This window comes from Trachurus japonicus, chromosome 11, assembly GCF_045865225.1.
Source record: "Trachurus japonicus isolate A0001 chromosome 11, Traja_1.0".
Taxonomy (NCBI): Eukaryota; Metazoa; Chordata; class Actinopteri; order Carangiformes; family Carangidae; genus Trachurus; species Trachurus japonicus.
In genome coordinates, this window is record NC_140917.1 from 16,113,200 (window position 1) to 16,125,891 (window position 12,692).

The 12,692-nt window shown below is 41.0% G+C and overlaps 1 protein-coding gene across 1 annotated transcript; it reads right to left on the minus strand.

Moving 5' to 3' along the window:
- Nucleotides 1–183: 183 nt before the first annotated feature.
- Nucleotides 184–12,390, minus strand: cratb (carnitine O-acetyltransferase b). The gene is made up of 15 exons (XM_085791280.1): nucleotides 12,014–12,390; nucleotides 10,760–10,987; nucleotides 9,806–9,924; nucleotides 9,128–9,181; nucleotides 6,795–6,960; nucleotides 5,838–6,012; nucleotides 4,951–5,041; nucleotides 4,460–4,547; nucleotides 4,272–4,372; nucleotides 3,009–3,128; nucleotides 2,190–2,312; nucleotides 1,909–2,044; nucleotides 1,762–1,824; nucleotides 1,532–1,669; nucleotides 184–642 (listed from the first exon to the last, which is right to left on the minus strand). Exons 1-15 carry the CDS (start codon nucleotides 12,062–12,064, stop codon nucleotides 439–441), a joined length of 1,857 nt encoding a protein of 618 aa, XP_085647406.1. The 5' UTR covers nucleotides 12,065–12,390; the 3' UTR covers nucleotides 184–438.
- Between the last annotated feature and the right edge of the window lie 302 nt (nucleotides 12,391–12,692).

Here is a 12,692-nt window from a genome sequence, read left to right on the forward strand (position 1 = left end):
CTTTTGGTCCTTTTCAAACTGTCTCGTCGACCCACAACATCAGAGTGCGACACGCGAAGCATATATATATATATATATATATATATATATATTCTTATATATCCTCTGAGGAGGGCACCGGACAGGACATCTGTCATCTCCTGACTTGTAGAGGGAGTGCAGTCACTTTCAACACACAGGCTTTGGCCTTGCTCTGATTAATGCTGGAGTGTCACGTTGGCTTCAACTTTGTTTTGCTTTCATCACTGGAGCAGCAATAATGCAGCCTACTGCTCAGATCTTGCTAGAAAAAAGATTTTTTGCTTCATTAAAAGCTTTAAAAAAAAAGCATCAGAAGCAGCTCAGATATTCTCACTCGCTTGCAATCAAGACAAAAACAAGCCTCATCAAATTGTCAAAATGAAATAAAGTACAATGTGTGTGAGTGGGTCGATCCCTCTACGCCGTCGGCTGCAGCAGCTCCTGCAGCTGACACAGGGTGTCCTTCAGGATGAGGGCCAGGGTCTCGGCGTGAGTCTCCTGGCAGCAGTTGAAGGCGGTGATGGAGAAGTGGACGTGGTCCGCCTGGGGGTTGTAACAAATGGCGTAACCGTCGGGAACGAGGGGCCCGAAACACATCACGCTGTCCGTGTTCGCAGGCACCTGAAGTGACGGGAGAGGCGTTAACGGTTAGAGCTGCACAGACGGGATGTTAGTGCTAAGACTGTTTTTCTCAAAGCTTTAGAAATGGCTTTGTAACCCTTTCCAGGCTGATAGATTTTGATTTTTTTGTCTTTTCTTTTTTAATTTCTTGAGATCATGGCTGGTTTTTGTGATCTTTTAGCCTACTTCACAAACAATTTCTATTTAATTGATTTCTTGGTCATCATGTCTGGAGGTGATCAGGCCAGGGTGTGGAGAGTGAAACTGAACTCAGCTTTCCAAAAGATTTTGGTTTTTCACAGTTAGTTCATGATTTTTCACAGGTTTAGATAGCTTTTTTCCCTTAATAAAAGAAAATCATCATTTAACAACTGCATTTCATAATTACTTGGGTTATCTTTCTCTAATATTAAAATTTGTTTGATGAACTTAAACATTTAAGTGTGACAAATATGCAAAAAAGTAAGAAATCAGGAAGGAGGCACTTACTTTTTCACGGCACTGTATATAGATGCGTGTGTGTGTGTGTGTGTGTGTGTGTGTGTGTGTGTGTGTGTGTGTGTGTGTAAAGGCACATTACAACAGGCCAGAAAAACCAAATCAACTTCTGCTTTTAGCCTAATCAGGAGCCAACAACCCATTGGATTGATGGCACTTTGAGAAATACAAGAAGAGCTGGTTGACTGCTAGAAATTCCCATAATGCATTTTGTTGACAGTAAATGTGACATAATGAGAGAACATCACATGCTCCAAAACAACAGGGAAACAACTGATTGAAATATTTGTCCAATGCGATGGTGGAGTCATAAAAAAAAAATGGACTTCCTGTTGCGCTGCTTGACTTCACAACCTTCTGTAGATCAACAAACACAAACACAGGAACTCACCTGTCCTGTTCGGAGTTTCCAGTGCGTCGCCAGCCCGTACGCTGTGTCCATGAAGATCTTGGGAATACTCCGTCCTTCCTCGATGGCCTGCAGCTTGAGCCCGAGCAGGTGGCTGTCGATGCCGTGTCCCTTCAGAGCCTGAACAGAGCGGGAAAAAAAACAAAACAAGAGATGAGTATTCGTCAGGTAGAAACAGATAAAAACTGTTCAGTCTGATATTGTTTGTTTACCTGATTAGTCAGAGCTGTATAGGCGTCGACAGCTTCTCTGAACAGTTGTAGTTTTGCTTCCCGCTGCAACGCAGAAATATTTCACAGCTACATCCCAAACCGAATAAAATCAGTGGGAAGAGAAAGAGCTGGCTTTACGTTTCTTACCGACACAGACTTATTAGTGAAGGCCTGTATGAACTTGAGCGTCGGATTCGTTGGCGAGCGAATAAACTCTGTCCTTCCTCCTCTAAACATCCTCTGAGAGGCGATGTCACTGGTGGGACACACCTCATTGTGAACTCTGAATAAAAAAAAAAAATTAAAAAAAAGGACAAATATGAAAATGACAATAAATAGCGTTGGTTTCGAATTGTGGATTTTTCTTTCGATACAAACAAAAAAACAAAGAAAGACGAAGAGTCTTTTGATGAGGTCATGTGACTGACCTGTAGTAGGCCAGCTGCAGGGCGACCTGGATGAAGGAGTTGGGACTCAGCTTGTGCTTCTTGGGGAGCTCCTTGCCGAACCTCTTGAAGTTGAAGACGTTGACATCGAGGTCGTTGATCAATCTGCAACAAATTTAAATGTATTATTAACATTAGATAATTAAATTGTCGACTCAATGCTCAAAGTTTCTGTACATCACAAATATATTACCAACAATTCATATACAAGGTAGTTCTTGTTCATAAAGCAAAGAAAAATACAAGCACCACAGAAATCATGAATCCAAAAAGTAGAAATTTACAATTCAAATGTGCAAATATCTTTATGCAACACACAAATACAATATAAAAAAACGAATTATATACATATATCATAGCCTGTATTATAAATGTTTATTAAGCGGGTAAGGGGTCAAGTGAGGGTAACATCTGTCCAGTTCATGTGCATTTTGTGTTCTTCCTTTAGATCTGGGCAGCTCAGTGATTTATTATGGGAAACCGTCTAGACTAATGAGGCCTGTGTGTTTGGGTTGTGGTCAGGAAATAAAGACCTGGATCACAATGACAACTTCTCAGTGATACAGTGGAGAGAGCGAGAATTTTTCTTAGCGTCAAGGTCACATGAACTCAGAGGAGATAAATGTGTTTACACTCGCGCTGCTTTTTCCTTCAGGTCGAGTTCACCTCAGCTTTGTTAGATCTGAAAAGCAAACATCCAGCTTTGCAGTTTCGCAGCGAGGTATTCTTCTCTTATCACGGGACTTTATTACGTCCACTCCCTTCGCCCTGTGCAGGAGAGAGAGAAGAGACTGAGCTTACATGTCCAGGTTCTGCTTGGCGTGCTCGATGTCCCTCTTGATTTCTCGGTCTATGTGGAAGTAAAGCTTCTTGGGCATCGGCAGAGGAACCAGCGGTGCTCTCTTTGGATCGGGCTTCTCACTGCAGAAAAACACACATCACTAAATCAGGGGCAATATAAATCCACCTTTCCTCCACTTCATCCATTCCTTTAGAATGACAAATCATATTAAATCATATTGTCCATCATCATATCATGTCATTTATTCCACTCTGTAATAACCTGCACTCTGGACTCTTATCTTGCAATATTGATCGGCCATTTTTGCACTAGGCACACACCTCCAAGTTTTCACTCCACTGTATTATTATTACTTTATGTCCAACTGTAACATTTTTGTGTACAAACTTCACACATTACTCCTGTAAACTTCCACACCCCCCCATCTGTGCAACAGTTTTTTGTACCTTACAACAAACAACAATGTGTATATAATTCTTATTTTATTTTTGTACATAACTGTAAAGAATGTCTCTTTCTGTCTTGTTTTATATGTTTGTTTTTATATTTGCATATTTTTCTACCTTTCTACCTTGTATACTATTGTAACAACCACCTTTTCCATGTGTGGGATGTATAAACAGTCTTATGTCTTATATCATACTGTATTGTATCGTGTTGTTTTGTATCATATTAAATAATGTATCTATGGTATCGTACTGTATTATAGAAAATTATATCATATCGTATCTTCCCTGCAGTGATAATCATTGTGCATCTTAGACTTGGCTGCATGTGTTTTGTAACAGACCTGCTCAGGGTGGTCTGTTTCAAGTTTCACTTAGTCATAGGTCACACAACATGCACATCAACACTTAGGTAGAGTATAGTACAGTATAGATGTCCTCACTCATATCATATGATCCTGTCAGGCGATGGTGAGTGAAGGCTGCCTTTCATGAGCTTTGTTTCAGTGTTAAACTTATAATTATAAAATTATACTCGGCAACATTTCCCACATGAGCACCACCCTTCATGGTGAACTAGACCTTTGTCTCCATTTAAAGTTTAACTTGAGTCTCTAGGTGAAAGTATGCTGTGGCAGTGAGTGGACATTTGAAAATCAGACCGTACGGCAGCCAGCAGGGACAAATCTAAAACTGTGTATTGTACAGGATCTCAAAGCGTGGAGAATGGCAGTAACTTTAGACTGAGTATAGAAAATAATTCAAACAGAAAATAACCACAAAACCTGAGGAGAGGTCGACCTCCCCGCAGCTCACCAGTAGTCCAGGATGTGGTGCAGCAGCGTTGCTACGGGCGGACCCTCGGCTGTGGCCTGTTCATACAGGAGACCCCATGAGCCGTCCTCACCCACCACAAACTGTTCAGACACACACAGAGTCAGTTGGTTAGTTATGTGGTTGATAATATAATCTGTGACTTTTCCTTGTCATGTGTGATCGATCACCTGCAGCGTTTTGTCGAACCAGCGGTTTCCGCTGTTGGAGAACGTCCCGCCCCCGTGCAGAATCTGAGCTGCTTTACGACTCGCATACCTGTCAATCAAGAGAAATGTTAATGATTAAGGATTTCTGAAAATCACATCTGTTTTTTTCCTTAAATACAAAGCAGATTCTTTGCATTTGTGACTATTTTCTGTTGTTTTACAAATCAAACCGATCGATTTAGCAAAAGTATGATCAGATATTATGATTGTGATGGATGATATAACAGTTGTATTAAAAACAAAATCCAACTATGTAACATTTTTAGACACAAAGACATATCAAATGCAGGAAGTGGCAAATGTTCACCATTGCTTAAGATCCAATGTCAACAGACAAAACAATTATATCAGAGAATTACTCAACATATTTAGCAAACAGAAAATACCTTAGTGTGTGTGTGTGTGTGTGTGTGTGTGTGTGTGTGTGTGTGTGTGTGTGTGTATACGCATACTTCTCATCTGATATCCTCATCACTGGAGAGTCCAGGCACAGGGAGAACAGTCCCGTCTCTATCAGCCGCACTGATTCCTTGTTGAGTTTATCTGAGTCAGACAGAGACAATAAAAACACTGAGACACTGAGCTTCAACCGAGTCCGCAACACTTCACTTTACATCTGGTTCCCGTCACCAGGCCGACACCGAGCGCACAGCAGAGGGTTTGTTTCTCTACTTGAAAAAACGTCCTTACAATTACATAATAGTTTGTCTTATTTTGACCCATGGACTACGAATCACACACACATTGCAACACTGCCGACCAAAGCATCCCATTGATTCACTAATTGGAACTGATTACAGTTTCCGCCTCAGACCAGTATGCTAAAAGAAAAACATTTCAGACGCTTCAAACTTGCTTCAGATAGGTAATCATCAATCAATTAAAGTCAGTAATCAATAACTCAGCTTCCTTTTTTTTTCATTCTGAGATAACTAATTCCTCTCTATCTGTACATAGATAAAACATGCTAAAAGTGCTAAAAATAAAAGGAATAAGGTATAAAAAGTTATAATTATTGTATCAAACTGCTTGTTTCTTGCAGTAAACAAACACAACAGAAAATAAATATCAATATTAATAAATCATGTGTTTGCAAGTAATTAAAAAAAACACAAAATTTCGCTCTATATTTTTTACATTTTTACTTTTGCTCTTTTTCAAGTACATATTTCTACATTAAAGCAAAACAAACTAAACAAGTTACGGTTAACGTTGTCAGTTGATCAAATGTAATTAATGGGTTCAAGCTACTAATTATATATAGTCTGTATAGAATATTATGTACAGTATATGTTCCAGTGGTGCATTTGGATGTATAATACAGACTGTGTATGTCTACCTCTCAGCAGGCGGTTGTAGGCCTGGCCCCAGGTGTGGCGGTGCTCGCTGGTCAGGATGCCCATCGGCTCCTTGTCCGTCTTCCAGGACTGAGACCTGATCCTCAGCAGCTGAGCGTGGATCTGACTCTCCGTCATCCGAGAGCCGTCGCTGTTGTAAACCTCCAGCTGGAAGAACTGCAGGGGGGGAAAAAAGGGACATAGACAAACACTGATGATCAGTATTTTAGAGTTAAATCTGAGGGACGTTAGCTCTAACTGTTAGCTTTGATCAACACCGTACCACAGAGTTTATTGTGTTTCTGAGAGACAGACAGTCTGACGGTGCGTTGTGTTCACAGTAAACACATGAAAGTGATTTATTTAACTTCTTTCACAATCTCCACCCACACAAGAGTTTTAGATTGCAGCCCCCTTCGGTTTTAGCATCTATTTTTGGCTTGATCTGACTTTGTCAAGCAGCAGTTTAACCATTGGAAAAACGTTTTCCTCAGATCCACTGCCTCAGTTTTACACAGTAACTACATTATAACTTGGTAAAGCTGAGCACGAGCCGATTCAGCAGCCAGGTCTGTACAACACATGTGAGTTTACTTTATGATACTGCAAGGAAAAGTCCTTCTTGGCATTTTATTGTGGAGTATAGTTTAAATCCAAAGACTTCAGATTTAATATCCATGGGGCTGGAGGCTGAGAGGCCTGAGATCAGGTCTGTTTTGATTCCTCCGTCTGCCAGGATCTCTAATCCTGCAGGACGAGCTGCTGCCAAAACTCTGAATACACTAACAGAGCTTCTCATGAGCCCACGTGACGTCTGTTTACACAGCTTGGTGCATTTGTAACTGGTTTTAAACTCCAGGCCTGACTGCACAAGACCTGACATGACTGCTATGTCGTACAACCTGTAATCCAGTGGGCGAAAAACTAGATCTGACATCGGCATCTTCTGCTCGGCCCACCTGGTAGTTCCTGACGACGGTGATGTGCGTTGGCGAGCGGCGGGAGCGGCCGTGGTGGGCGATGTAGTCGTGTTTGGGGCCGGGGATCCTGCAGGAGGAGAAGAGGAGCGGGTAGAGCTCCATGCACAGAGGCTTCCCTCGCATGTACTCGACGGGCAGCTGCCCACTGACGGAGAGAGAGGGAGACGGAAGGTTTTCACTTGTATCTGCTCACAGTAACAACACATCGCAGATCGGGGTGCAGCGATCCTTGAAGCAGATTCAGATACCTCAGCTACGTTTTCACAAGTTTAACATCTGCAGAACTTTGTGCACGGAGCTTTTAGCATTCAGCTTTAAGGTCACATAAGGACAGAGTCGTACAGTGTACATACAGGCACTGATGGTGGAAACAAAGAAAATACAGTGCTCTTAAAAAGGAGTTTTAGATGTTTGGCATCTGATCATCCCTTATTATTCTACAGCAGGACGACGCACATAAACAACCAGACCCAGGAAGGGAACCTGCCCGGACACTAGTGTTGTGGTCAAGACCTCCTAACCCAGTGGTTCCCAACCTTTTTTGGCTTGTGACCCCATTATGATATCACAAATTTCGGGCGACCCTGTCATGTCGAGACATGCCAGCTATTTTTATATGCTGCATTTTATTGGAACTCAATGTATATTCGATAAATTGACAGTATAGAATACAGTTGTTTAAGATTGTGTGTGGTATTTTTTATTATAATTTTTAAAAGAATAATAATTAGTTAAGTTAATCAGTAATTTTTTTTTTTTTTTTTATCAATTAGACATTTCAGGCGACCCCATATAGGGTCCTGACCCCAAGGTTGAAAAACACTGTCCTAACCCGAGACCGAGTCAAGACCAAGATTTGGAGGGGGTCGAGACTGAGTCAAGACCGAGACCAAACCAATGTGAGACCATTATTAAGACCATCACTGTTTTCAGTACAAGTGCTTATAATAATCATGTGGCTTGATATTTGCATTATTCCTCAGCTAAAAAGAAAAGATTAATTTTATATAAAAGCTACTGTATAGCATATTTATTTGAAACAAAGTTTGAATTGAAATAATTTTAATTATCTTAAAGTTATTAAATGACACTACATAAACCAAATGAGCGAAAAACCAAAGAGAGAGATATTTGTGGTTAAAAAAAAGAAAGATGCCACTGCAGCTGTGGTCTCGACTCTTGAGTCCAACTCGACAGAGACCGAGACAAGACCAAGTAAAAATGTAGTTGATTCCAAGACAAGACCAAGACCTTGAAAGAATGTGGTCTCGAAACCGGTCTTGAGACCACAACACTTCCGGTCAACAGTCCATCACAGGGCTGATATATTCAGACACACAATCTCACATACTCACATTCACATCTACAATGAATTTAGGGGCACCGATCAACCTAATGTGCATGTGTTTGGACCGTGGGAGGAAGCTGGAAAACCCTGTGGTTTGGATAGTGCACTGGGGCATATTGTGATTCCTGAGCTATGGAAATAATAATCAAGTTAAAGTTACAATGGAGAAAAATGCAATCACTATCAGATTATAATACTAATATAAATGTCCAGAACTAATGCTATAACTGCAACACAGGCTGATCTGTGTACAACTAACGTTTCCTGCAGGTCCGGGCCAAAGAGTTTTCAGCACATTTGTTGTTTTCAGTAGTGAGCCGTTACATATCCTGTTACAGAGAGCGTGGCCGAATAAATTTAGACACAGATCAACTTCATTAAGCCGGGGGGATACGAAGGATACGCTGCCAGGCAGGCCGGGGGTGAAGCATTAAAATAGAAGCGAGCGACGGAGACTCTTTGACAGCGGATTAAAAAGACAACAGAGGATTAATGCAGCAACAGAACAAAGGTCGTTCAGAGCTGTGAAATCGCTTTATGGTTTATCACCATCTTAATGACTGAAGCAGATAATTATTATCAGCTTGTTTAAGGTGGAATTAGTGAATCTCACACGTTGACTTCCTGACCCTCGAGTGATTATTACTATACTATCATGACATTATTACACAAGGACTCAGTCAAACCGCTCTTCCATCCTCAAACCTTAAACCTGTGACTCTATATTGCTGACAAAAATACACATATATGAACCTCTGCCAACACAAACACACACATGGTGAAAACATCCCCAGCCGCCCAGTCACTGCTGGTAAATATGGGTCAGCATGGAGTAGAAATACATCTGATCTAGTGCAGTGTAAGTACATTTACTCCAGGACAGTTTACTGTGTGAACAGTTTTTTTTTACATGCGTGCTCTTGAACACTTCTCCTCCTCCTCAACTCATTAAATGAAAACTTACGTGTTTATTTTGGCCTTGAAGTCCAGAACTGCTGCGATCAGTTTGGACGCAAACCTGAGTGGAGAGGAACATGTTGTGGTTGGTATTTTATGATGTAACACGGTCGGTCAGATCTCCCATTAGGCGCCATGCAGTGGTGCAAATCAATTAGTTTGTATTCAATAAAATCTGCTAATGATCACTAAAGCAGAACACAGCAGAATTAAATAGCACTGTGCTGGCTTTTCAAATGTAAATGATGCATCAGCATATTTGTAACATGAAAGAACCTCATAAAAATGACCAAATGTTGAGTTTTACAATAAAATTATTTTGAGGCTTTAACCAGATTTGCCCTAAAATGTAATGGGTTCTTTGCAAGTTCAACAACTTGCACCAGACTTCAAAAGAAAAAAGTTCAAAATCATAGTAAACAATGTGGATCTGCCCCAAGATACGAAGGGCTCCATGCAACATCTCTCCTGCAAGTTCAGTGCAAATCTGCTCACATTTTTCCCCACAGTAACGCATGTGAGCAGCTGCATTTTCTGTAGGAAAACGGTTTATTGTGTCTTGAACATATCACCTCATCCTTGACACTCGTTCAAATAATATCCCCAAGTGTAACAACTGTCCTCTGGTGTTACCCTGTTGTGCTGAGTCACTGTATTTGACTCATATCAGTACGTGTTGACTCACACTAACTGGCTCCTCCAGTCGTTGTAATCTCTCCTGGGCAGAGAGATGGCCGGGTTCGAGTGCACGGGCAGAGGCTGTCTGCTCTCCAAATAGGCCCACTGCACCCACCAGTCTGAGATCTGCAGGGAGAGGAGAGACCACACACACACACACACACACACACACACACACACACACAGGGAGGACGTCACCGTGATTATGATTCAAGGGTTTGTCGGTCTGAACAAAGCCACAGCTGTGATGTCAGGAACTGGAAACAGCAACTTAAGATGTACACAGGATATGGGAAAACATCCTTTTAAAGTAAACATTTTTGTAGTTTTGTAGTTATGTTTGTGTCCCATTTTATTGTAAACTTATCATTAAGATATGATTTGAGATTAGGATTCTGAGCCAGATGTGTATTTGAACACAAGATCAGCAACCAAGTGCCTCTCTGTAGTTTGGTGTGATTGTGCTAAGTGCTTTTATTGTGAAGGACTTTGTAACTAAACTGTCACTTTAAAAAGTGCTACAATAAATTAATAAATCACCTCCTACTCTCATGTATTGAATTTTACAATACACATACAGACATAAGGACGTTTATTTGTCATTGTATTGCTACAGCAAAATTATGTTGGCACTCAAAAATAACATGGACACACATAACCATTCATCATCACATACAGTATAAGGTAACATAAGGTATTAAAAACAAGGGTAAATAAAAAAAGTCTAATAATACACATTATTATGAATATAATTACCGACAACAGTTGTGCATAACCACAATCTGCGCTTTGAGAATATTTATTAATTAAATGTTCCTATCAAAATAACATAAATTATGTTTACATTGGGAAAGACAATGCTTTCCCATAGAAGCTTTATCTGCACTGTAACACACCTGTCACTCTTCCCACACACACACACACCCACACACACACAGGTGCATAGAGCTTCCACACATACCCAGTTCTTGTGGTTTCTTGCTCTCCTCTCCAGCCCGTCCTGCAGCTGCGCACCGAGGCCGCCGGGCCGGCCGAACTCCTGCACCATCCTGCGGGTGTGGCTGAGCTCCTCGGGGGGCAGCAGGGGCTCCAGGGCCCTCAGGTACCCCTGCAGGGTGCCGGCCAGCGGGGGCACCGGCTGGGCGGGCACTGAGGAGAAGAAGCAGCACACCTCCTGCCTCAACGAAACCTATGGAGTTGAGGGAAGGTAGACTTTTGGTTATTACTCTCCAATTGTTATTATTACTCTCTACAGTTTATCTGTATTCTATTCTGTTTCATTCTTTTTATATAAATCCTAAATTGTATACAGCATATGCATATTTTTCTCTTTGTTAACAATCATACATTTTTGCCAATTCATTTTTTGATTGTTAAATTTGATTTTTTTTTTGTCTTCATTTTTGTCTTCATTTGACAGAGGCTTGCCCATATTGCTATCCAAACATCACTGACAAGATTGTAAGATCTACAACAATTTGCACAATAACTTTACTGTATTCCATATATCTATCTTTATCTTTATTCTATTGTATTTTATTCTTTTTATATAAATCCAAAAAAAAAAATTGCATATAGTATATGCATTTTTTTTTTTTTTTGCACTAGAATATTTCTCATTTATTCTATTTTATTTTTAGCCTACTTTATTACTACCTTTTACTATTTTTAGTACCTTTGTGTCTGCACCTGACACCAAAACAAGTTCCTTGTGTGCTGTAAACTGACCTTTACTGCTCTTGGCAATAACAACATTTCTAATTCTGAAAGACTGGGATTAATATAGTCATGTTGTGTATGCATATGCACTGCAGAAATTGAAAAACGTGCACATTGTAATTAAAAAGTAACTCTGCATGTCTGAATAATTCTAAATGCGGTGCACGACTTAACTTGGGCGTATCAAAAATAGGAAGTGTGATAGATATGAGCGCGCAGACAGACAGACAGGCAGACAGGACATGCCCAGCTGCTGCCTCGGTCTCTGCACTGTTTAGTTTAGCAGCAACAAACAACAGCCACTGTGTTGTGTTGTGTTGTGTTGTGTTGTGTTGTGTTGTGTTGTGTTGTGTTGTGTTGTGTTGTGTTGTGTTGTGTTGTGTTGTGTTGTGTTGTGTTGTGTTGTGTTGTGTTGTGTTGTGTTGTGTTGTGTTGTGTTGTGTTGTGTTGTGTTGTGTTGTGTTGTGTTGTGTTGTGTTGTGTCAGCTCGACTCACCCGGGACAGCCACGCTCTGCAGGCTCCGGGCTGAATCTTCCTGAAAATCATGTTTCCTTCAAGAAATAACAAACCCGCTCAAACCCGCAGTAGCAGCTCGGTGTTTATGCTCGGTAACTTTTAGCACAGTTTAGTTTCCACAGGGTCAGATCGTCCACTTGAAGCTCAGCCCTCCTCCTCCCGCTGCTGCTTCTTCAACGAGACTCGTCATCGCTTCATTTAAAAAAAAGAAAGAAAAAGAAACAACACTTTCAGACAACTTCTGTGTACGAGACAAAGATAACCCTCCTCCTTGCGCTCGTTTTGTTCCTTCAAGCTGCGGACATGCAGCGATTCACGTACCCCCCGGACCAGACTTAAAAGCTGCATACAAGTCCGCACACGTGTTGACGTAAAACTGTTTCCGTAAACAGCTACGTGACATGAAGCCTCGGGTGCGTCACCGCGTCTGGTCCACGCGGTGTCGCTGTTTGACCTCAGGAGAAACTCCACCTCCGTGTTTCTCCACCTGCTTGACCTTTGTCTTTGTCCCCTTCAAAACAAAAACTTTCCTTCATTTTTTGAAGATAAAAATGTAATTAAGTATTTTAAAAACTGTTCTATCAACAACAGCAACCTAATTGCAAGCTGCTTGAGCTTTAACCCTAACCCTAAACAAAAACTGTCCTTATTTTTTAAG